General features: G+C 37.7%; 1 protein-coding gene and 1 long non-coding RNA gene across 2 annotated transcripts; both read left to right on the forward strand.

Annotated features, from left to right (window-relative positions):
- Nucleotides 1-15,520: 15,520 nt before the first annotated feature.
- Nucleotides 15,521-21,937, forward strand: LOC136247954 (probable H/ACA ribonucleoprotein complex subunit 1-like protein). The gene is made up of 3 exons (XM_066039773.1): nt 15,521-15,589; nt 18,655-19,008; nt 21,911-21,937. The coding sequence occupies exons 1-3, from the start codon at nt 15,521-15,523 to the stop codon at nt 21,935-21,937; spliced, it is 450 nt and encodes a 149-aa protein (XP_065895845.1).
- A 1,775-nt stretch (nt 21,938-23,712) lies between these two features.
- On the forward strand, nt 23,713-24,063 carry LOC136243944 (uncharacterized). Its single transcript, XR_010695030.1, has 3 exons — nt 23,713-23,774; nt 23,821-23,914; nt 23,965-24,063. It is a non-coding gene; the product is annotated as an uncharacterized lncRNA (long non-coding RNA).
- The last annotated feature ends 714 nt before the right edge of the window (nt 24,064-24,777 follow it).

Genomic DNA, 24,777 nt, shown 5'->3' on the forward strand with positions numbered 1-24,777 from the left:
CTAGTGGGATAGCATTCACGGAAAATAATTATTTCCCTAGCTATTGATCCAGAGTATAAATACGATCGGGCGGCCTGCAAAAATAGGGTTGCTTCTGATGCTCTATAAATAGAATTAGTAACCCATTTGCCAAATTAGCAGTCCAGCAATATTCCGTCATGATCCCAGCAATAGAGTGATACACTGATATTTATTACATATAAACTAGAATAACTGTACCTGCAGATAACATAGTTATTTCTAAAATGGTCAATGCAGGTGCGGCAGAAGCCCACAGTGCTTATGTATGTACAGTAAATGTATACGGCCTCAAGTGACTTATAACCAACAACTTATTAAATTTTCACGGTGATTAAAACAGCTCCCTGATCATGACTGGCATTCACTTCACACATGTACTATCAGCAGCACATTCAAGCTGTAGTTCTTATTTGAAGGAATGCTATAATTATAAAGGCTGTGATGTGTTAACTATGCAAGGGTAGTATAAACCACAATAGCCACATGCAGCTATAAAGGTCAGCAGTAATATAACATAAAGAAACAGCAAAAATTCTATAATCAAGTACCATAATATTATACTGTATTAAGAGATGTGGTTTTAGTATGTGGAACCAATAAATGAAAAAGGACATGTATGTATGGTGCACACTATACAGAGCCAGGAGCTAACAGAGCTAACAACTGTGGAACAACTTCTAACCACTTCAAACAGTTCTAAAACTATGTGATGCAGACATGTATAGGCTATGGTTAAACCCCCACACATTTAGCAGTAACAGTGATAATGCTAGTAGTAAGTAGTTTGATTAATCAAGTCATGTGATGAACACATGTGTATAGTTGGTGTGGTTTTAACATAGAATGTTTATGCTATAATGTTAACCTTGTTTCAGCACATGTGGGAGCAAGTTAGGGCATACATTAAGCCCACTTTCACAGTATGTGCTTCAAGTGACTCTTTTCAGGATTGTGAAAATGTTATTAGTCTGTGGGAATGACCTATCTACATGAATAAATTAATTGATTTAATCCCATTATCCATTTGTTAATTCTCAACAACTGTGTCACTAGTTACATGTATTATCGGTATAGTCACCAGTAGACAACCCTGGTCTAGCAGGTATGTCATACTGTGTTTAATGTGCATTGTTATGTAACATGATTATTGTACATTGCTAATACTCTGTTGTACATCTATTTCAGTTCCTTTATTTGTGTTTATATGTACTCGTATTAAACATTTCGTGCATTTGATTAAAACCATAAATACTTTGTTGCCCCACTATAGCCACCTATAAAGTTATTAGCAAAACTTTGAACAACATCAATTGTAATTATTAAAGTGTCTACTGTACCTTTTAAATTGCATCCATCACTGTGTTAAGCTCAGTCAATTATTATTTCTTCTGGTGATACAGAACTGTTGATAGGTGCTTATTAGTGTTAATAAGGTAAAGGCTTTATTCCGTGAACAGGCTTAATGTGTTACTTAACCTGTGATTTTCCAGTTAAATACTCTCTTGTATTACAAACTCTTGGTACCATGGCCTATAGCCAAACCAATAATAATGAGAGCATCTTAGTGACCAAGTAGCTGTTAACATCTCAGCAGGATAATTTTATCCTCCCTTGTAACAATATGCATGAAAGTGGTTGTTGTATCACCATGAACACTTACACGCAAGCTTTCAGTATAGTTGTTGTCACATGTTTGCCTATTAGGCCACACCAACTTTATTATTAGTTTCTCATCTATCCCTTAACACAATTTGCTAACCACATCAGTGGCTTAAGCAACTTTGTAACTTATTAACTAGGTATAGAGCAGAATAAGAAGTTGCATTCTGAGTTAGCTACGTATCAATGATATAATAAACAAAACAAAACATCCACAATTCCACACTGTTAGTTATTGGGTGGATGAGAATAAATTTATGCGGCCTTTTAGATATCTGTGCTTACAGATCAAACATGTAGATAAGTAGGTATGTGCCAACTACAGTACATGACATGTGTGATTAAATTTTTGGTATGCAATGTGTCCTGTTGCAATGCATTTATATTATTACTGGAGTATACATGGTATATTATCATGCTATGGTCAAGCAATTTCATTTGCTTCACAATACAAGTTACATAAAACAAATATTCTTTTCCAGCACTGAGATAGGACCTGTTGTGGTGTAACAGCAAGTATTTTTGGCCCACATACCCTGTTTTTGCAGGCACATAATTGTACAAATATCTCTGTAAGGCTTAAAATTATTCCCTTGTATAGGCATGTGGGTTATAAATGTAAAATAGGGATATAAAAGTATTATTGATATGCCGCAAAAAAATTTGATTTCAGAACATGACAATTACACAAGTCCTTTACCATCAGACAAGACCTCACAAAACAGAAACCTTTAAACATTTATTTTAAAAATGACCCCCAAGATTTGGGAAGGAACCAGTATTAGAATTTTATGAGGCATGTCAGAGTATGTTCCAATAATCTCTCAGTGATGAACTTACATTCAAAATTCATGTATACAAGAACTGTTACACAATTATACACAGTGATTGGCTATTTGCTATAATTTTTTAGCCAGGTACTAACTACTCTGTTGATACGTCATGTATGCTCAGCTCTTGACTTGTACCAACAATATCACGGTTTTGTATAGGCATCTAATCATGTCTGTAATTTTCTTCTCACAACTAAGTATAATTTTATTCTCACTATTGTGTTGTAGCCTACATGTGGGTGTACAAATGTACATCTTAAAGTAGTGGGTGTGTGACTAAATTTAGGAAAACATTGAAATTAACACTTGAATACATTGGAAGATACCATTGAAAATATGAACACATATTTCAATCCAGTATAGCCAACTTGGGATGGTCAACATATGGAAATTTTATATTTCACCGTGATGTAGCTCAGTAACTATACATGTGATCTTTAGTCCATTATAAGCTAGGCCATGCGCGGTGCAACCAGAGTTGTTACATGTGCATGTACTCATAACTGTAACCAGCTAGTATTGACAGACTCCATAAAAAGAACATTAACAGAAGCTGTGCAACACGATGCTGAGTTGTGTTATGTGGACTAATAGATGCACTACATTTGTGACCGGATTTCACATAACAAGGCTTCCACACACACAAAATCAAACTTACGTTTTTACCAGAAATGGATTGCTGGCCTAATACACTATCATATTCCACACTGTACTTCCTTCAGGACTGGCAAGTCTGGTTTCTGTGGCAGCTTTCTTCCGACCCTGTCAAAGCCACAAGTGGGAGATTGGTGCCATTGAATGGCCATGTCTTTGTGATAATGGTGTGTAGTGAGCTGGTACTTCACAGAGAGCTCGCCAATAGTGTTCTCAGTCAATTTGGAGTGATTTGAGGGCCATGGGGAGCCCAAACTTGGCTTCTGGATTCCAATCGTCTTCTTGCTTCATTTTATACCCCTATATTAAGCCCACCCACCCCCACCCTCCTACCCACCGCCCCCCACCCTCCCACCCACTGCCCCCCACCCTCCCACCCACTGCCCTCCCACCTGTAATAGTATTAGTTCTATCACTAACTAGATTCTCATAGATTAACTAGAGAGCACAAACTACACAACAACTCATAAAGCCTACTACAACAACTCTAAGGATGCATCATACATTATGTGGTTACATCACACCAATTACATAATTACCATAGAAACCTAATGTGTCTACTACATCTCCCTCCTTAAGTATGATGCATGCTACAAAATGTTTGTCATTGTTCACTCTCAACAAACCGTATAGGAGGTCTAGAAATTCTTCCACTTCTAGTCTGAACTACAGAAGGGTTTTCATCTGTAACAGTGATAAAAGTTTTGTCTGGAATTTCTATTGGTGTTGGTATTGGATTGTCAACACTTGAAGCTGTTTCTTGGTTGGCTAGAGGTATCAAATCTCTTCTGTTTCATCTGTAATAGTGGTAAGGTGTTTGGACCATATAGGATCTGTTGGATAGTTCTTCTGTGACTACACCTTCTGCTTCAATGTCAATTATCCAAACTGACTCTCCTTTTTGCAAGGGAATTAAATCCTTTGCACGATGTCGCTGATCAAAGTTGATTTTTTGTCTTTTTCTCATGGACTTCTCCTTTTTCCTCAGTTTGTTGGCATCTGGTAATTTTGGCTTTAACTGCTTTGGGAGTACTGGAATAGTAGTATGTAGCCGTCTCCCCATCAGTAGTTCAGCTGGACTATAACCATTCTCTAAAGGAGTAGAACAGTAAGCAAGCATTGCTAAATATGGGTCATCGCTTTTGTTTAACAGACCTTTTACTGTTCTGACAGCTCTTTCTGCTGCACCATTGGCTTGAGGGTATTTTGGGCTGCTTGTAACAAGTGTAAAACCGTATTGCTCAGAAAATGACTTGAACAATGCTGCTGAATATTGTGGACCATTATCTGAAACGACAGTTTCAGGAATGCCATGACGAGCAAATATTGACTTAAGATGTTGTACTATGTTTTGTGATGTCATGGAAGACAACTTGGCAACCTCAATGTAACGAGAATAGTAATCTATGACTAGTAAATAGCTAGAATTTCTCCATTCAAAAATGTCAGTCCCTACTTTCTCCCATGGTCTATTTGGAAATGGTGATGGCAACAATGGTTCCACATGGTTCAATCTGTGCTTAGAGCAAACAATACACTTTGAAACTTTTTCTTCAATGTCCTTCTTTATGCCTGGCCACCACACGGAATCTTTAGCTCGCTGTTGGCATTTTGTCAAGCCTTGATGACCAGAATGTAATTTTTCAATAATCTCAGGACGGAGAGAGGAAGGAATAATCAGTCGATTGCCTCTTAGGAGAATACCATTGTTAACACTCAGCTCATTTTTAACAGGAATGTAGTACTTCAGCATACCATTCAGGTGTTTTCTGGCTGGCCACCCATTTTGACAGTATACTTTAAGTTTCTTACAGGTTTCATCCTGTTCTTGGAGACATTTGATCTCCTGTAGCCGCTTTGTAGCAGCTGGAAGACGATACATAAGCATTTACCTCTTTATGAAAGGCTTCTGCAGTGTGGTCTTCAGTCAGAACTGGTGCTCTGGAAAGAGTGTCTGCTGTGCAAATATCTTTTCCAGGAACATGATAAATTGAGTAACTAAATCTCATCAGGCGTAGTCTAAAACGTTGTACTCTTATTGGCATTTCGTCAAGGCTCTTTGTAGATAGCAGTGGAACAAGAGGTTTGTGGTCCGTTTCCAATTTGAAGTGTATACCCAACAAATACTGTTGAAATCTTTCACAAGCCCAGGTTGCAGCAAGGGCTTCTTTTTCAATTTGGGCATAGTTCTGTTCAGCTGCACTTAATGCTCAAGAAATATATGCAACTGGACGAAGGCTGCAATTTTTCTGCTGCTGTCATAAAACGGCTCCCAGTCCATATGCTGAAGCATCGGCAGAAACAATGGTTTCTAGAGTTAGATCATACATTGCGAGAACTTCACTGGATGTGATAGCATTTTTGAGACTTGTAAAAGCTCTGTCTTGTGCTTCTCCCCATACCCACTGAGTTTTAGTACTAAGGAGTTCTTGCAAGGGCTGAGTCTTGTCAGTTATATGTGGAGAAAATTTGCTTAGTTGATTAAGCATACCAAGAAATCGACGAAGTTCAGTGAGGTTACTTGGTGGTTTCATGTCACAAATTACATGGATTTTGTTTTGATCAAGCTGAATTCCTTCACTGTTTACAGTTTGGCCTAGGAAACTGATGCTGGTAGCACCGAAAATGCATTTCTCTTTGCTAAGTGTAAGGCCTGCTTCACTTATTCTTCTGAGAGTTGCTTTGAGACACTGATCATGTTCCTGTTCTGTTTTGCCATAAACTAAAACGTCATCAATTAGACAGATAACTCCCTCAAGATCTGACAAAATACCACTCATCTTTCGTTGGAAATGTTCAGGTGCAGAGGTTATTCCAAATGGAAGACGATTAAAGGCATATCTCCCAAATGGAGTAATAAATGTTATCAGTTTTGAGGATTCAGGTGTTAATTCAATTTGCCAGAAACCAGAATTAGCGTCAAGTTTTGAAAAATACTTTGCATCTCCAACTTGAGCTAACGTCTGTTCTACAGATGGCAAGATGTGACGCTCACGGCAAACACTTGTGTTAAGTTTTGTCAGGTCAACACAGATTCGAACTTTGCCATTGGGTTTTGGAACAACAACAATCGGAGAACACCATTCTGTGGGCTCTTCAATCTTTGAAATCACCCCAAGTGCTTCCATTCTTTGGAGCTCTTCTTTAACTTTAGGTAGCAGTGGTATTGCTATTCAACGTGGGGCATTTAGGGCAAATGGCTTAGCATCATTTCTGAGTTTGATCTGGTAACTGTCTTGAAGCTTGCCTAGTCCTGTAAATAATTGTGGGAACTGAATGAAAATATCACTGGCTTGTACTGGCTCAACAAATGACAGAATCTGTAGGGCTTCAATGGCAGGACTTCCTAACAAAGCTTTGTGTAAGTCTTCTATCACATAGACTGTTTGCTGGATTGATCTGTGGTTTCTTTCAAGGTAGCCCTCAAACTTCCCTTTGACTTTCAGTACATGTTGGCCTGGACCACTGAGTGTTCTGTCTGCTGGTGACAATGGACCATCTCTGCTTCTAGAGTATTCTGTGTTGGGAATAACTGTCACATCTGCTCCTGTGTCAATTTTAAACTGAACTGCTTGATCATTCAATGTCAGCTCTATCACCCATGGGTTGCTTTTATTTTCATGAATCATTCCTAGAAAGGAATTATCATCTGATTCTTCAGCTGATTTTGATGTCACTAGAGAATCTACACCATCTTGAATTTCTGTTGTTTCAGCTAGTTGGTCAATGGCACTTTTACTTCTACAAAATGCTTTGAAGTGGCCTTTCTTTTTACAGTTGTGGCAAATGGCTTCACTTGCTGGGCAGTAAGCTCTACCATGTGATGGAGTTTGGCCACACCTGGAGCAATTGTTAGGCCTTCCTGGTGGATTTTGTGGTCTTGAAGAATCCTTACTGTGGTGGGAGTATGGTTGCTTCTTCACCAGTTCAATTTGTGCTTCTCTTAGCAAGTCATTTCTCACTGTTCTCTGTTGCAGTTTTATGGATTCGCTCTGTCAAGCCATCGCTGTGGCTTTTTCTAAGGTAAGCTTACTATCCATCTGCAGTTTTTCTGACAGCTGGCTGTCTCTGATACCAACAACTATTCTGTCTCTGACCATTTGATCATGTAACTATCCATAATCACAATGTTCTGCCAAGGAATAGAGATCATTTATGAAGTCATCAACGGGCTCGCCTTCTTGCTGCACTCTTCTGTTAAATTTGGCATGCTCAAAGATAACATTGCAGCGCTTAACAAAGTGAGAGTCAAACTTGACTTTTACTGTATCGTACACTTTTGCCTGCTCTTCACTGAGGTTAAATGACTGGAAAATATAATCAGCCTTTGCACCCATAGAGTACACAAGAGTATTTACTTGGTTTACCTCTGACTTTGAGGATAGGCCAGAAGCTACTCGAAATCTCTCAAATCTGCAAATCCACTGGGGCCATTCTTCAGGTCTCTTGAAGTTGAATGGTTTAATTGGCTTAATCTGGTAGGATGCCATAACTGGTAACAAGGTTCTCAATTTCTGACACCATGTAATCAAGACACACGATAGTGTGTCGTGCGGCCCAAGAAGCCGGCGCGCCACACCGTGAGTATATTGACAGGAAGAACGAAAACGTCATTTTCACACCTTTGTATCTCGGTGATCACTTATCTGATTGGAACCAAATTTACTACGCAGTTGCCCGCCAGCCAAGGGAGTCTACATTCCAAATTTGAAGGAAATCGCTCCAGCCATTTCCGAGATACGAGCTTCCAAAGTTTCGTTTTTTTTTCTTCGTTTTTTTTTTCTTCTTCTTCGTCTTTTCGCACACTTGCAAAAATTGCTGTAACAAGCAAACGCGTACTCCGATCGCCTTGAAATTTGACACACATAAAGGGAGTCCAAAGGCGAATCCTAGCATCAAATTTGGTACAAATCCGATGAATGGTTCAGGAGTTATGACCGATTATTCGCGTAAAACAAGATCGATTTGTTGTCACGCCTACAGGGTAAACCGCTTCATGGAATGAGTTGAAATTGCTATGTAGATGGAGTAACCATCGTAGGAGTGCCTTTCGGTGGTTTGAAAGGAATCGAGATAAAGACCACGGAGATATGACACAAAACCCAACCTGTGTCACAATTACGCGATTGATTTTTATGAATAAAAAGTATTAGTTTTCACGCCTACTAGGCAAACCGCTTAGAGCAATGAGCTGAAAATCGGTGTATAGCTGGAATAATCTTCATAGAAAGTCCTTGCAGTAGTACAGAAGAATCGAATTACAAATCACTGAGTTATGATTCGAAAGCCAACTCCGTGTAGCAAATGCGAGATCGAGATACTCTAGTAGAACAGTCACCCTAATAGAGCATTCGGCTAATTTATTTACTCCATTATAGAATTTTATTACATCACAAGTTATTCTGTAGGGAGTTCAGCTGCAAACAGTTAATCTTATAGACAGTTCGGCAAGAAGACAGTCACCATGTGGAGAGTTAAGCAAATATATCACTATAGAAATTCAGAACATTACAAGTCACCCTGAAGAAAGTTCAGCTATAAACAAGTCATGCTCTGTGTAGAGAATTCAGCTACAATTAAGTCACTCTCTAGAGAATTCAGTTACACAGAATTCAGCTACACACAGGTCACTGTGGAGAGAGTTCAGCTACAAACAAATTACCCTTTAGAGTGATCAGCTACAAACAAGCCACTTTGCAGGGTGTTCAGCTGCAACAAATCAACCTTTAGAGCAATCAGCAATGAACAAATCAACACAAATCTACCTGTAGAGAGATCAGCTAGAAACAAATCACCCTAAAGAGAGTTCAGCTACAAAAAATCACCCTGTAGAGACATCAGCTAGAAACTAGACACAATGTAAGGAGTTCAGCTACAAGCAATCACCCTGTAGAGAGTTCAGCTAAAACAAATCAACCTACAGAGAGATCAGCTACAAACAAATCACCTTATAGAGAGTTCAGCTACAAACAAATTACTCTATAGAGAGATCGGCTACAAACAAATCAACCTGCAGAGAGATCAGCTACACACAAATCAACATGTAGAGAGATCAACTACAAACAAATCACCCTGTAGAGAGATCAGCTAGAAACTACACACAATGTAAGGAGTTCAGCTACAAATAAATCACCGTGTAGAGAGTTCAGCTAAAACAAATCAACCTGCAGAGAGATCAGCTACACACAAATCAACTTGTAGAGAGATCAGCTACAAACAAATCACCCTGTAGAGAGATCAGCTAGAAACTACACACAATGTAAGGAGTTCAGCTACAAACAAATCACCCTGAAGAGAGGTCAGCTACAAAAAATCACCCTGTAGAGAGATCAGCTAGAAACAAATCACCCTGAAAAGAAGTCAGCTACAAAAAAATCACCCTGTAGAGAGATCAGCTACAAACAAATTGCCCTGTAGAGAGATCAGCTACAAGCAAAACACCCTGTAGAGAGTTCAGCAACAAAGAAACCACCAAGTAGAGAGTTCAGCTACAAACAAATTACCCTGTAGAGAGATCGGCTACAAACAAATCAGCCTGTAGAGAGTTCAGCTAAAACAAATCAACCTGCAGAGAGATCAACTACAAACAAATCACCTTATAGAGAGTTCAGCTACAAACAAATTACCCTATAGAGAGATCGGCTACAAACAATCAACCTGCAGAGAGATCAGCTACACACAAATCAACTTGTAGAGAGATCAACTACAAACAAATCACGCTGTAGAGAGATCAGCTAGAAACTACGCACAATGTAAGGAGTTCAGCTACAAATAAATCACCCTGTAGAGAGTTCAGCTAAAACAAATCAACCTGCAGAGAGATCAGCTACAAACAAATCACCTTTTAGACAGTTCAGCTACAAATAAATTACCTTGTAGAGAGATCGGCTACAAACAAATCAACCTGCAGAGAGATCAGCTACACACAATTCAACTTGTAGAGAGATCAGCTACAAACAAATCACCCTGTAGAGAGATCAGCTAGAAACTATACACAATGTAAGGAGTTCAGCTACAAGCAAATCACCGTGTAGAGAGTTCAGCTACAAACAAACCAACCTGTAGAGCGATCAGCTAGAAACAAATCACCCTGAAGAGAGGTCAACTACAAAAAAATCACCCTGTAGAGAGATCAGCTAGAAACAAATCACCCTGAAGAGAGGTCAGCTACAAACAAAACACTTTGCAGAGAATTCAGCTACAAACAAATCAGCTTGTAGAGAGATCAGTTACACACAAATCAACCTGTAGAGAGATAAGCTAGAAACAAATCACCCTGTAGAGAGTAGCTACAAGCAAAACACCCTGTAGAGAGTTCAGCAACAAGGAAACCACCATGTAGAGAGTTCAGCTGCAAACAAATCACCTTATAGAGTTCAGCTACAAACAAATCACCCTGTAGAGAGATCAGCTAGAAACTAGACACAATGTAAGGAGTTCAGCTATAAGCAAATCACCCTTTAGTGAGTTCAGCTACAAAACATCAACCTGCAGTGAGATCACCTACAAAAAAGCACGTGCACCTTGTACAGAGTTCAGCTACAAACAAATTACCCTGTAGAGAGATCGGCTACAAACAAATCAACCAGTAGAAAGATCAGCTACACACAAATCAACTTGTAGAGAGATCAGCTACAAACAAATCACCCTGTAGAGAGATCAGCTAGAAACTAGACACAATGTAAGGAGTTCAGCTACACAAGTAAATCACCCTGTAGAGAGTTCAGCTAAAACAAATCAACCTGCAGAGAGATCAGCTACAAATAAATCACTTTACAGACAGTTCAGCTACAAACAAATTACCTTGTAGAGAGATCGGCTGCAAATTAATCAACCTGCAGATAGATCAGCTACAGACAAATCAACTTGTAGAGAGATCAGCTACAAACAAATCACCCTGTAGAGAGATCAGCTAGAAACTAGATACAATGCAAGGAGTTCAGCTACAAGCAAAATCACCCTTTAGTGAGTTCAGCTACAAACAAATCAACCTGCAGTGAGATCACCCACAAAAACGCACTTGTACAGAGTTCAGTTACAAACAAATCACCCTGTAGAGAGATCAGGTAGAAGAATTCACCTTGTAGAGAGTTCAGCAACAAAGAAACCACCATGTAGAGAGTTCAGCTGCAAACAAATCACCCGGTAGAAAGATCAGCTAGAAGAAGTTACCTTGTAGAGAGTTCAGTTACAAAGGACCATCATATAGAGAGTTCAGCTACAAAGAAATTACCCCGTAGAGAGTTCAGCTAGAAGAAGTCACCTTGTAAAGAGTTCAGCTACAAAGAAACCATCATGTACAGAGTTCAGCTACAAAGAAACCACCTGCACAGAATTCAGCTACAAACAAATTACCCTGTATAGAGATCAGCTAGAAGAAGTTACCTTGTAGATAGTTCAGCTACAACAATTCACCCTGTAGAAAGATCAGCTAGAAGAAGTCACCTTGTAGAGTGTTCAGTTACAAAGAAACCATCATGTAGAGAGTTCAGCTGCAAACAAATCACTCTGTAGAGAGTTCAGCTACAAAGAAACCGCCATGTAGAGAGTTCAGCCTCATACAAACCACCTTGTAGAGAATTCAACTACAACAAATCACCCTGTAGAGAAGAAGTTACCTTGTAGAGAGTTCAGCTACAAAGAAACCTTCATGTAGGGAGTTCAGCTACAAAGAAACCACCATGTAGAGAGTTTAGCTGCAAACAAATCACCTGTAGAGAGTTCAGCTAGAAAAAAATCACCCCGTAGAGAGATCAGCTGGACGAAGTCACCTTGTAGAGAGTTCAGCTACAAAGAAACCATCATGTAGAGAGTTCAGCTGCAAACAAATCACCTTGCAGAGAGTTCAGCTACAAAAAAATCACCCTGTAGAGAGTTCAGCTAGACGAAGTCACCTTATAGAGAGTTCAGCTACAAAGAAACCATCATGTAGAGAGTTCGGCTACAAAGACACCACCATGTAGAGAGTTTAGCTGCAAACAAATCACCTGTAGAGAGTTCAGCTAGAAACAAAATACCCTGTAGAGAGACCAGCTAGAAGAGGTTACCTTGTAGAGAGTTCAGCTATAAAGAAACCATCCTGTATATAGTTCAGCTACATTTCAAGTCACCCAGTAGAGAGATCAGCTGCAAAAAAATATCCTGTGGGGAATAATCAGCATGTAATAAATATATGTATATAATTTGTATAATTACTAATAAAATCAAAAATAATTGAAGTACTAAAATTCTTCTTTAAGTTCTTTTCTTCATCCTGTAGTAAAGAAAAAAAACACATGGGTTAAAAAAGCCCCAAAGCCAGCCATAGGCCGGCTTTGCAGTATACAAATACAAAAAGAAGTGATATCTAATCAAAAACAGCCAAGCTGTAAAAAAAGGTGCGGCCCCCAAAAAAGGCCATGGTGAAAAAAGATGTGAAATCCAAGGTGGCGGCCAAGAAATGGCTGTGATGGTAGGTTAATGGTTACATTTTAATAACGACAATTCAGGTGAATTTTGTGCCGCTTGGTCTTGGCACCAAATTCACCTGAATTGTTGTTATTAAAATGTAACCATTAACCTACCATCACAGCCATTTCTTGGCCGCCACCTTGGATTTCACATCTTTTTTCACCATGGCCTTTTTGGGGGCCGCACCTTTTTTTACAGCTTGGCTGTTTTTGATTAGATAGTATTTGCTCTATCACTAACTAGATTCTCATAGATTAACTAGAGAGCACAAACTACACAACAACTCATAAAGCCTACTACAACAACTCTAAGGATGCATCATACATTATGTGGTTACATCACACCAATTACATAATTACCATAGAAACCTAATGTGTCTACTACACCACCCACCACCCCCCACCCTATTACTACCACCCTATTACTACCACCCTATTACTACCACCCTATTACTACCACCTGTGATATTATTACCCGCTCGAGAAAAGCTGCCCAAAACAGGGCTAATTTCAGGTATCAGAAATGTATACACCCACTCAATGATAGCTAGTAAATAGATGCATACTTGGTGCAAATTTTGTTTGCACAGCTGTAGGCACTGGGAAGTTATTACACAATGATTACTTAAAATTGCCATATCTCCTAACGAAGCTTTGTGCGTCGAAGCCGGGTTTTGTCAAATTCAGTCACATTTAATGAAAATATTGAACCACATGAATTGAAAAAGTGTCACTGTTATACACGCCACTTACAATCACATATACGCATAGGTGTGTGCAAACAGTATAATAACTATATAGTATATGCTTTGGTCTACTCATGTAAGTCTTTGATACACATCACACTTAGTGTAGTATAAAGATAAGCCTTGCTTCATATACGCACATGGAAGTAACCTACCTAAATCATTCCTCAGCCAATACATGTTCACAGAAACCATAATCCATGATGTATACATGTATCTGTCCATGCCTACATCATTGCACATGTCTCTTATCCATGAACAAGTTTGAAAAAGTAGGTAAATTTTATGTGCCCACGTGCCCTATTTTTGCAGGCCTGGTCACGTTTAGTAGTAGAGTGGCAAAGCAACAAAATTAAGTTTGATGAAATCATTCACTTTGTGATAAAGCAACAAATTTGCAGTGGAAGTTGAGGTATACTAAATTATTTGAGATACGGTGCCATGGCAAAATCATTGCCTTAGGTTATGTTTGGAAACTTTTAAACTAGGTTATAAACCCATGTCTAGCTGATCAGAAACCATACAAATTGATTCAAAATCTTTGTTTCAGCTTAAATAGCATGAATGAATTTCAAATTTACAACTGCAATCAGAAAATCTTTCAAAGTGCAGTAAAATAAATGTTCTTAAACACGTCTAATGGAGTCAAAGTTTCAGTATCAGCACTTTTATGGCTTCTGTAATGTATTTTTTTCTATTTGGTTTTATTTGTCTGGTTCTGTAAGTGTTTGTAATATCAATTGCATTGTATCTAATATGAAATAGTAAACATTGAATCAAAAAGTGAACGATTTTTCGCTTAGCCACTCTACTAATTACATATTAGTGATAATAAATTATGTGTGTATGCATTTAGCTACATTAGCTACTTCCTTGGAAACCTTATTATTGTGTTACCAAGTACACATCATGTTCAAGGCCATGGATGTGTAGTGCTTGTGGCTTTGTTGATGTAGGAGGTAATAAAGTTAACAAATTATATTGTAGGTGTAAAATATGTAAGCAGCTGTTAAGAAGACAACGGGTATGTAATGGTTGTAACGCTGTAGGGAGTGCATTGCCTGATATGTACGCACGGTGCCCTCAGGCGCACAGCGCCCGAGGGCGAGTGCGTACATATCAGGTAATGCACGACTTACAGTGTTGCAACTAATATGTTACACTTCAAAGTAGCTTTTTAAGCCTTTGAAGGTGCTTTTTAAAGTACTTCTAACCCTTTCAAGTTACTTTTACAGTAGTTTTAAGCTGCTAAATTCACTGTTAAGTTAAATTCCTTTGATGTGGTTGAGGGTGCCTTCAATATGGTCTGGCATTTGTCCAGGATCCTCTGTGGTGGTTGAATATATCATTGTGGTTACTATATAAAAGCTTCATATTAGCTCTTACTATAACACTAGTACTTACTATGTAAGGTTTTCAAAATGTATAAGAAACCTTATCACCACGAGACAGTTTTGATTGTGGGATTCGGTTGGTCTCAATTGAGAGCCACAGGAGGCTCAATTGTAGGCCACAGGAGATCACTGAAGCCCACAATGTAAAGTGGATCTTGCTTATATAGGTTTCATATACATTTTACTACAGTATTCAATAGTAAGAAGCATTAAAGCTGTACAGTTTGTGGAATGCAGTAATGAGTTGTCAGCACACTTTGCAGTGCGACATCTAGATGTTGCACTACTAAGTGTGCCACATCACATTTGTAGCATAAAGAATTCCTTTGATCTGAGGTGTGAAAGTGTTACATATATGTATAAACTATATACTGTGTCATAAAGTTGCAGTAATGTACATGCTAACTACTCTCCATGAACTATTACAGATGTGCATACTCAAGACAGGTGGCTGTTAAACATTGTATCACACATGCCAAAATCTTGTACAATTTGGGAACAACATACATTATTTGATTCTTGTAATTATATGTACCTGGGTGTACCTATATCATGTGTAGCATGTTTACATATAAAGCTTGATTTGGTTCAGATAGTTCTTTTTCTCTTACAGTAGCACATATTGAAACTATCATTATCATAGTGTAATGAAATCATTGTGCAGTGTATAAAGATGAGAGTCTTTGTATGATTTCCTGAAGATTTTAAAATCATCACATCATAGTTTCTTGGAACAAAAATAATAGCTATGTAATTGTCCACAGATGTTGAAAAGTGATAACCTTGATCCAAGTGTTGGTGATGATATTCATACACTACATGTAGTACTGATGGTACATCACTTATATAGTGAAACAGTGAAATCTGCTCATTGGCTACTTACAGGTATCTATCACTTGTTTATATCTCAATAGATTATTGTCACTTAAGTGATACAAAACACAGCAATTACACGTCTGTAACATTGGCAATTCATGAGCATTTAACTGTATAACAAGTTCCATACTAATTATTAGAGCAAGGTGTTTCTACTATTAAACACACTATAATATTATTTCTCATGCCACAAGCACCTGTGAAGGTAGAACAAGCATTGAAGGTACAACAACGAGCTGCGGTCTAATTAATAATATAAGTAGGACTTCAAGGTTCTATGGATGTGTTTTCGAAGTCTAACTATTATGTTAAACCAGTTTTATCAGTATCCTCTATAATTGAGCACTCATCAAAATGCACTGACCAACTACCCAATACAATTGATCACCTGATTAGAAATGTGTCACTTTAGCAATGTTGACAATCAACACCTGAAAAGAAACAAGTAGCCTATACAAAAAGGTAGATAAGATGATACTTTGTGACCCAAATTGAGTAATCCACATAAGCCAGGCGCAATGCATATGTTGTCAAGCAAATTGTCTTAATAGTAAATGAGCAAGGTACGTACATGAATGTTCACACTTGTGCATGAGAATAAAACACCTAAGCTTTTTTAGTAAAACCTAATCACTACTGTTGTATAAATACTGCTGGCTTCACTTAAATATTGTTTAACTAAAGGATATTGCACTGAAAGACAAATCACAATATGTGGTTATGATTTAAATAGTCTACCCAAAACATAAACACAGTAACTCAATATTGTTAATTCATATTATAGTGGGATGTGATCTAATGGCAATATTATGTGTAATTGTGCAATTGTGCAATCTTTGTAGAGAATCCAGCAAAATTTTGCATCAGAACAGTAATTGGGAACATGATAATGATAGTCATCATAAATTATATCACACCAAATTTAGTTTAGTGCAAATGAATTTGTTTATAAAACATGTACACATACAAGCTGAAAAAGTCTTTCAAAACTTTGATGAATATCGACTATGAACCTTTAATTCTTACAGTAGTTTCCACAACCTCCATAGTTACAATTTCACCTTGTGGAGACTGTTGTGTTAGATCATGATCTTATAATTAGATGCTTTTCCCAAAGGACAATAATACATTCTTTTCTAAGACTGTTCCATCAAATTACAAGATCCAGAAGTGATTATAAGAGTTGGCCATCAGTCATCATGTCAAGTTTGGGTGTAGACTGTAGTTCTCAACTGCATAGTTACTTTAGTTGACATACCGGTAATGAGATTGATTACCAGGTGTGGCCACTGTACACCATAGTATTATTAGGCAAATAGTGTTGTTGGCTGAGTGGCTGATCATCCAAAAAGTTTATCTGATATTTGTGTGGTAATTGCTGAAAAAATAATAATTATCATATCTGGAGTAGCGCTATATCTTGATCTAAAAATATCCAAAAAATATGTACTCCAGTATCCACTTTACGAAAACTGTACTGTACACTATGTATGTACATATGTGAAGTGCTAAATGTAGACATGTGTATTGAAGTTGTCTTTTGACAAAGGTTTGAGCACATAATTATAAAAGTGTTTGATCAGGCTTCATGTGCTCACATGCATACAAGTGTGATGCAATGGAATTGATCAACAACATGTTACCGTGACAGCAAACATAAAAAATGGTATCAATTTCTTAACATTAGCTAGGGAATTACCACCAATATTCACAGAGGTTTATGGTGAATATAGCGTGGTAACCAAGAGACAATCTATCCAAAAATCTACAGCAGGATTCCATTATGTAGTCTAAAATGTAGAAGTATTGTTCTTTATCAAAACAACTATTGATTGTAGCTATTGCAATTCTTAGTACAGCCTATACTCCTAATAACAGGTACAATTAATGTGCGATTGAAGCGCACACTTGTATGCTAGCACTTAAAACACATAGCTACATTTGTAAAGATTCACGTACAATTATATTAATATGTACATTATGTCACTTCAAGACTACACATACCTGTATGTATGGATAACATTGGGTTTATGGGTGGGTGCATGGGTGAGCATTGAAACATTTAATCAGTACTAATAGCACCATACCATCAGCACAGACTATGGGAATCCCTATAGCTACACCAATGGTAGTAGCTTAGAACATGCATTCTGTCAATTCTTGTACTATGGTGACATTATCATACAGTACGATAGTAACTGTATATTAGGGATCCACAAGGTTTGGGATTTCTTGCCCAATAAATATCACCTTAAAACCAGCTAATATTAACTTTCTGACAGATTAGCAGTATTGGTTAGGCATAGCCAAGCTCAAAAATGTCTTCAGATCAACGCTAGAACGTTCCGCCAAGTTGCTATGAAATTTTAAAAAATTCGTATTTAACAGAATTTTCTACTGACTGACTGACTGACTTACTAACTAACTAATGCCTTCAGACAAGCGTAACTCGATAACGGCTAAGGCTACAGGCCTGATTTCTTCACTGTTCAACGTCGCTTCGACCCGAGACGTGCCTTTTCGCCAACCGCAGCAGCTACAATGCATGTGTCATGGTGCTACCTTTGTCCTCCTAAAAGATCCTTTGTACCCATTTCCTTACTCCAGTACTACGTGGGTGACGATTTGCGGTACGCGTAATGGCTTCAGTGCGAGCGTTATGGCTTCAGTGCAAGACTTAAAATTACTCAGGCGTTTCTTGCACTACTCTTTGCTTGAAATGTTATGTAGGTGTTTAACATACCATTAGCCTCGTTGGTAGCTAAAAACAGAGTGCATTCGCCTTACACTAATCATAGATATCAGAGGCGCGTACAATGTACTTAAGCGCCTCTAAAAATATTTTGGATTAATCGACTGCTGAGGCGCGCGTTTTGACAAGCTTTTCCACTATTGAACTAAAATGTTAGAATACACGAGTAACACGTGCAATCTATAAGCACGCGCGTCTAGATCTAGAGTGGAGTGTCAGGCTGACTCTTGACATTATTAGTCGCGTGAGTGATATATATATATATCGTAGCAAGTATTTGATTATAAAGGCTTGAAAAGAAAACACAAAGAAGCAGACAGTGATGATGTAGGAAGAGTAGATATTGGAAGAGGCAGTGGAGGTGGTGGCAGAGGAAGAGGAAGAATAGATACTGGCAGAGGAAGACGAGGTGGTGGCAGAGGCAGGGGAAGTGACAGATTTAGAGGCAAGGGAGGTGGCGCTAGAGGAAGAGGAGCATACAAACCAATTAATGATATGCAGGATGGCTATAGAGGAGGAGGTAGAGGCTACAGAGGAGGGACTAGAGGGAGAACAGACAGAAGAGAGCATGCTGAAACAATGATGAAATATGATGATGAATTTTATAGAAAAGATCAATCATTTGTAATTAATTATTATTGTACTAAGGCCACTCCAAGTCATACCTTAGTTTCTGGTCACTCCCAAGCCTACAAATGGATGCGGGCGGGCGGATGATCAGGACTTCAGGACTATAGACTCTACTGTGACAATATACTGTATGGTATTATTATTTGCTCAATTTAGCAAATTCATCAGTAGTGTTGATTTTATACTTAACCAACAACATAAGTAGTTGTGCTTCGGCAAAAAATGCACTAGGAAAGTTGTTGATGGATCATGGCTAGTTATACACTGATGTATAGCATTTAAGTATATATTTATTTATTTATTTAGAATATACTATAGGAAATGTTTTGCTCATGTAGCTACTTATGCTTTCCAAGTGAAATAAATGTCTCATTAGCTATGTCAGGAAAGTATTACTATGACTTATAGCTAAGTTGTTCAAATGATCATGATACACAATGAAATTTAACTTCTATTTTCACATCAGAAATTCTTCATTCAAATGTAAAGTCTTAGCCCACTAGCTATGTGTTTCCAGCCTTCTATTCAGTAACCTTGAGAAAGGTAACTGTCAAAGTTTTGAGTCATTGAGTGCTCCATGCAGACTACTGTTTTTTAGTGATCATCTGGGAATGTTTAAACTATAAGGGTTTCTGCTTGCCAATCTAATTTTAGTTATGGAAAAGTTTAAGTTTAAGCTCACCGAATGTTGCCGGCTTTCCATACCCCTGTAGTGTTCAGTGATAAGGAATTAGACTAATCATTAGAGGACTACATTTGAATTATAAAGTTAAAGCTATGGCCCATCTGCATGGACTAGTAGTTAATGCTACTGAAATTACTTTGGTTACAGAAGCTTTAGTAACAGTTATAATCTGAACAGCTATATAATCAAGGACAAAACTAGCTATAGTTAGAAACATTTTATTAGTGTGGCATATATACCTAATATATACCTAATATTAGAGTTAAGAGTAGTGTGACTGCTCTATTGGAATCCCTGAATGCTCTATTAGAGTATATCGATCTTTTGCAGTAAAAAATAAGTGTCTTGCTGGGTCACGTGCACTTAAGCACCTGTAATATTAATAATAGTCCTCATAAACTAGGGTTTCAGGTTTACCATGCGGGCGGGTGACCAGAAACTAAGGTTTGACTTGGTGTGGCCTAAATAACTTTTGCTGAGTTCACATGCTTTTGTCCTTTTAACACTTATCAGATAAAATATGCATAATGACTGATATATATGATTGAAGCCAAACTATAGCTATTATAAATGTCACTATCAACACTTTCTTATAGCTTTAATTACTTAAAGCCTCCATTTGCTGAGTTCACATGCTTTTGCCCTTTTAACACTTATCAAAGAAAATATGCATAATGACTGATATATATGATTGAAGCCAAACTATAGCTATTATAATTGCATATAATGTCACTATCAACACTTTCTTATAGCTTTAATTACTTAAGCCTCCACTATAAAACTACTGCATGCATGTGGTTATTTTATGCTGCATTTCACTGCTACTATAATATCACAACACATGCACGTGCATGTTCTGACTTGATGATCTCTACATATGTAATATGCACAGCATCGCAGGGTAACATTCCATAATCTGTATGCCTGTATAGCTCGATCCCCCTGCAGAGATAAAATTTATGTTACAAAAAAGTTTTCAAACAAATATGTTAAGAAAATTAGAAATTTTAAACTGGAGTAAGGAGCATATAGTACATAAATAAGTGCATGGTGCAGGCATGATATTAAATTTCAGTAAAACAATATAACAAGTGTTATATCCCTCAGGGGCGTACCGAGGGGGTTTCCAGGGGTTTCAGGAAACCCCTTCGAATTTTACACACTACTTGAAACAGTAAGAAATTGAAACTTCAGGTTTCCAGAATCTGGAATCTATCATGGAACAGGACACATTGCAAACTTTTATCTTAGTTAAATAATAGTTTCTCACACGATAACAACACTTATAGCTTATGATTTTGGTGAAAAGATCGAGATACTCTAATAAAGCAGTCAGGCAATATAAACTACTCTAATATAACAGTCACTTGGCTGTAGTGGAAACCCCTTTTCAAAATTCCTGCGTACGCCCCTGTCCCTATACTCTGCAATTTCAAATTATAGCTAATTATGGTTTTTTTTTTAAAGTAAACAAACAAGTAGAAGCAAAAATTTGTAATTTTACATTCGATTAGGGATCTACATTCGATTAGGGATCATAGTAATAAAAAGTAAAGAAACAAGGTGGTTGCCTATATATGCCTGCAAATGTACTAGTGGACATTTAATCCCTAATTCAGTCTATAGCTGTACAACAGAGGTTCTGAAGACTGAATTACGGATTAAATGTCCACTAGTACATTTGCAGGCATATATAGGCAACCACCTTGTTTCTTTACTTTTTATTACTATGATCCCTAATCGAATGTAAAATTACAAATTTTTGCTTCTACTTGTACATTAACTACCGTATACTGTATGTATGCATGGCTGTACATACTAGCATAGGCGGTGGAGACGGGGGGGGGGGGGGGGGGGGGGGGCACTTTTATGGGACACTGTTTGCAAGAAAAGATCGAGATACTCGAATAGAACAGTCAGGATCTGGATACTCTAATAGAGCAGTCACAGTATTCAGAGAAGCAGTGTAGCAAGTTACTTAGCTACGTATGTGTAGTTATAAATAAGGAGATGGAGATATAATTGGTGGAGAGCAGCTATTGTCAGCAGGCCGTGACCTTATTATTATTATTATTATTATTATTATTATTATTTTTGGTTTTCAACTTACAGCTGGCCTGCCCCCCCTCTTTGGTCTGCCCCTGCATACTAGGACTCTGAGTATATAGCTACATAGCTTGTACATGTGTATGTACATTCATATCTACTTAGAGAGCCACATTCTCTGAGTCACTTTAATACAATGGCACACATCTCATCATTCTGCTCATCATCCAACTCTATTTCATTTTCTTCATATTGTGCCAACTACCTAATTTTAATTGTCATGAACCATTGTAAGTAAACACGTATATAAATATTAAAGGGCTATAGACTATATGCCTTTGGAGGCACTGTAAGTTTCTCTTATATGCAAGCGGGTTTTGTTAAGCGTAATAGGTCTACCAACACCAATTCAAAATTTAAAATACGTAATATTTACATAGCTAGCTAATGCGTACACAGTGCGCCTCGCGTGTGACAAGTGCCGAACCACGCACCATGTTAGCACCACCCAGCCACGTAGCTACGCAGCACTTTTGCGCGCAATATACCGCGTGATCTTGCTTTACCATGTCAGATAACTTGAAATAAAGAGAATGTAGCTATCATTTAAAGTTTAGTTAAATAGCAAAAAAAGTGATTCAGTCAAATGAATTGATCCTACCCCTTTTGCCATATAGTAGGGAATATAATTATAATCTATACCTTTGCACACGCAAGGTCAATAGCTGCAGACTCTTGGCCAAAGCGGCCGGAACTAGGTCTAGGATGACCTAGAGCCTCTCCAACAGGTAATCTGATTTGTCACGTGATCTGATCTACCATGCACGTAATCCGTAGTATGCCACGCCTGGCTGACGCCTCTAAAAACAGATTTGTGCACCCACGTGTGATATAGTCACGCGTGGATTCATAGCTTTTTCATACCCACGCGTAGCATATTATGCTTTGGCCCCGGCGGAACAATGTGTGGCACCACGCAATGCAGTTATAAGTATGACTTGACTTATTAATTGCGGCAATCTATCTCACCTACCCACTAGTTAGCTATATCTCAAGTAGGAAAGGAATGCATAGCTATGTACTGATATAACTACAACAATAGAAATAACTAATAATGACCTTTTCTTTTCAACACCTATACTTTTACAACTGTGCACATGAGCCGGCCATGTCCTGGGGGGTTTATTATTCCGGTATTGTAACGTACATCAACTGCATTTCAACACATAATTAGTATAATAATATACATCAACACAACTAGTACTCTCTACAAATATGACTGACACGATACTCGTTTAATTGTTAAGTCAGGCAGTATACTCCTTATCAGAATAAAATTCTGTTGCTTACAATGAGAATTACACTGATACAATATTTCAATAAAGTCACAATACAATGTGAAAACGCTATGAAGAACAATGTATGACAGTGATTAGCGATCTTTTAAATACGTAGGCACTGTATCTAAGAAAAGAATGGCCAGTCACCCGAGACTGACACAATATAGTCTATAAAATGCAAAGCTTCAAAATAGTTGACAAAGCAAAAAGCAAAGAACCACACTACTATACTCAATCTTATAAGGTACGTATATTCTAACTGTTACACAGACATGCATGCATACAGAAAAGACTATGGGTGTCCAATCACTTTGGCTTTAGCAAGCATGGTGACAAATTATACAGATCTAGCTACAGATGAATGTTTTTTTTTCTTGATAGAAATACACATTGATGTACTACCCATGAATAATTTGTCGTTAGTACTAGAAGTATAAGAAATTAAATACCAATTAATGATTATGTTTAACATTAGATTGAAGCACTACACAAATTCATACGATAGTTTCTCATGATGGCTTCATACTTGTAATGACTGATCATGATGTAACTGATAAGGTAACATATTCAGGGGCAGATCTAGAAATTTTCAGAGGGAGTTCTGTTCTGGTTCTCTGGAATTGCAACTTATTTGAATAATATGGTTCAGCGGCATCAACTCTACCTGATTAAATGGTTACAGACCCAAGGTATATTCAGTATCCTTGGAGAATGACTGTCGAGATTTCAGTTTAGATGGTGTCTTTGTGATCACATCGGTGAACTCATCCAGGAGACTGGAGGCATACAAGTCCTCGTAGTTTCTACTTATGGAAATAAAATATCAAAAGTTAGTTTATATGCAAATAAACTTGTTTATATTATATTATATTGGTACAGAGAGTAAATTGAAGACAAAAGAGGAACTCTAGATCTGTAAAGACAGTTAGAATTCTGGTAGACTCTGACAATGGTATTGTCAATAGTCAGGTAACTAAGAACTATTATTGAAGACATGGATAGTAGTCTCCTGGATGTGTCTGCAGATATCATCGGTGAGACCCCCAAGGCCTATGTCCCCGAAGTCATTTGCCAAGGACGTTGTTGAATGCCTGACAATAGTAACACCATCAGGTAGAGTCGATGCCGCCGAATTCTTAAGTTCCAATACTTGTAATGATCATGACTGATCATGATGTAACTGATAAGGTGACATATTGATTGTGTTTTATCACATACAATGTAACCAATTATATCATTAACATGACGTAAAGAAGAAGCTTTAAAGTGAAAATTACATGGTAAGATCAAGTCAGGCACTAACACTCCATAGTTTTCATAGGTATACACTTGCTGTAAAATTCTTGTCACAATTTGAATATGTAGCTATTTATATGATATATATTCTGATTACAGCATTCGTCAAAGTAAAAAATAGCTGTCAGTGGCGGATCTAGAAATTTTCAGAGGGGGTTTCAGGTTCAGGAAGTTTTCAATGACTGTGATGCCAGACAGAGAAGTGTATATAGTCCAGCTGGGGTAAATGTAAGTTAACTTAGCTCGGTGGCCTGTAGTTAGCTACATAGACCTAAAGCTTGCAATTAATCAGTAACAATCATTGTTTCACAGTAGAATCTTACTAATCCAGGCCTTTACAAGTAAAACAGCACTTGCACTAATTGAAACAATAATTATTTTAGAGGCATTTAACAA

The sequence above is a fragment of the Dysidea avara genome, chromosome 2 (assembly GCF_963678975.1).
Source record: "Dysidea avara chromosome 2, odDysAvar1.4, whole genome shotgun sequence".
Lineage (NCBI taxonomy): Eukaryota > Metazoa > Porifera > Demospongiae > Dictyoceratida > Dysideidae > Dysidea > Dysidea avara.

Excerpts from the sequence above, each read along its gene's own strand:
- LOC136247954 (XM_066039773.1), top strand. The coding sequence starts at position 15,521 with ATGTTGAAAAGTGATAACCTTGATCCAAGTGTTGGTGATGATATTCAT. Across the intron at positions 15,590-18,654 it reads CACTACATGTAGTACTGATG|CAAGTATTTGATTATAAAGG; the intron begins GTACATCACTTA and ends TATATATCGTAG. Across the intron at positions 19,009-21,910 it reads ATAGAAAAGATCAATCATTT|AGAGCCACATTCTCTGAGTC; the intron begins GTAATTAATTAT and ends ATATCTACTTAG.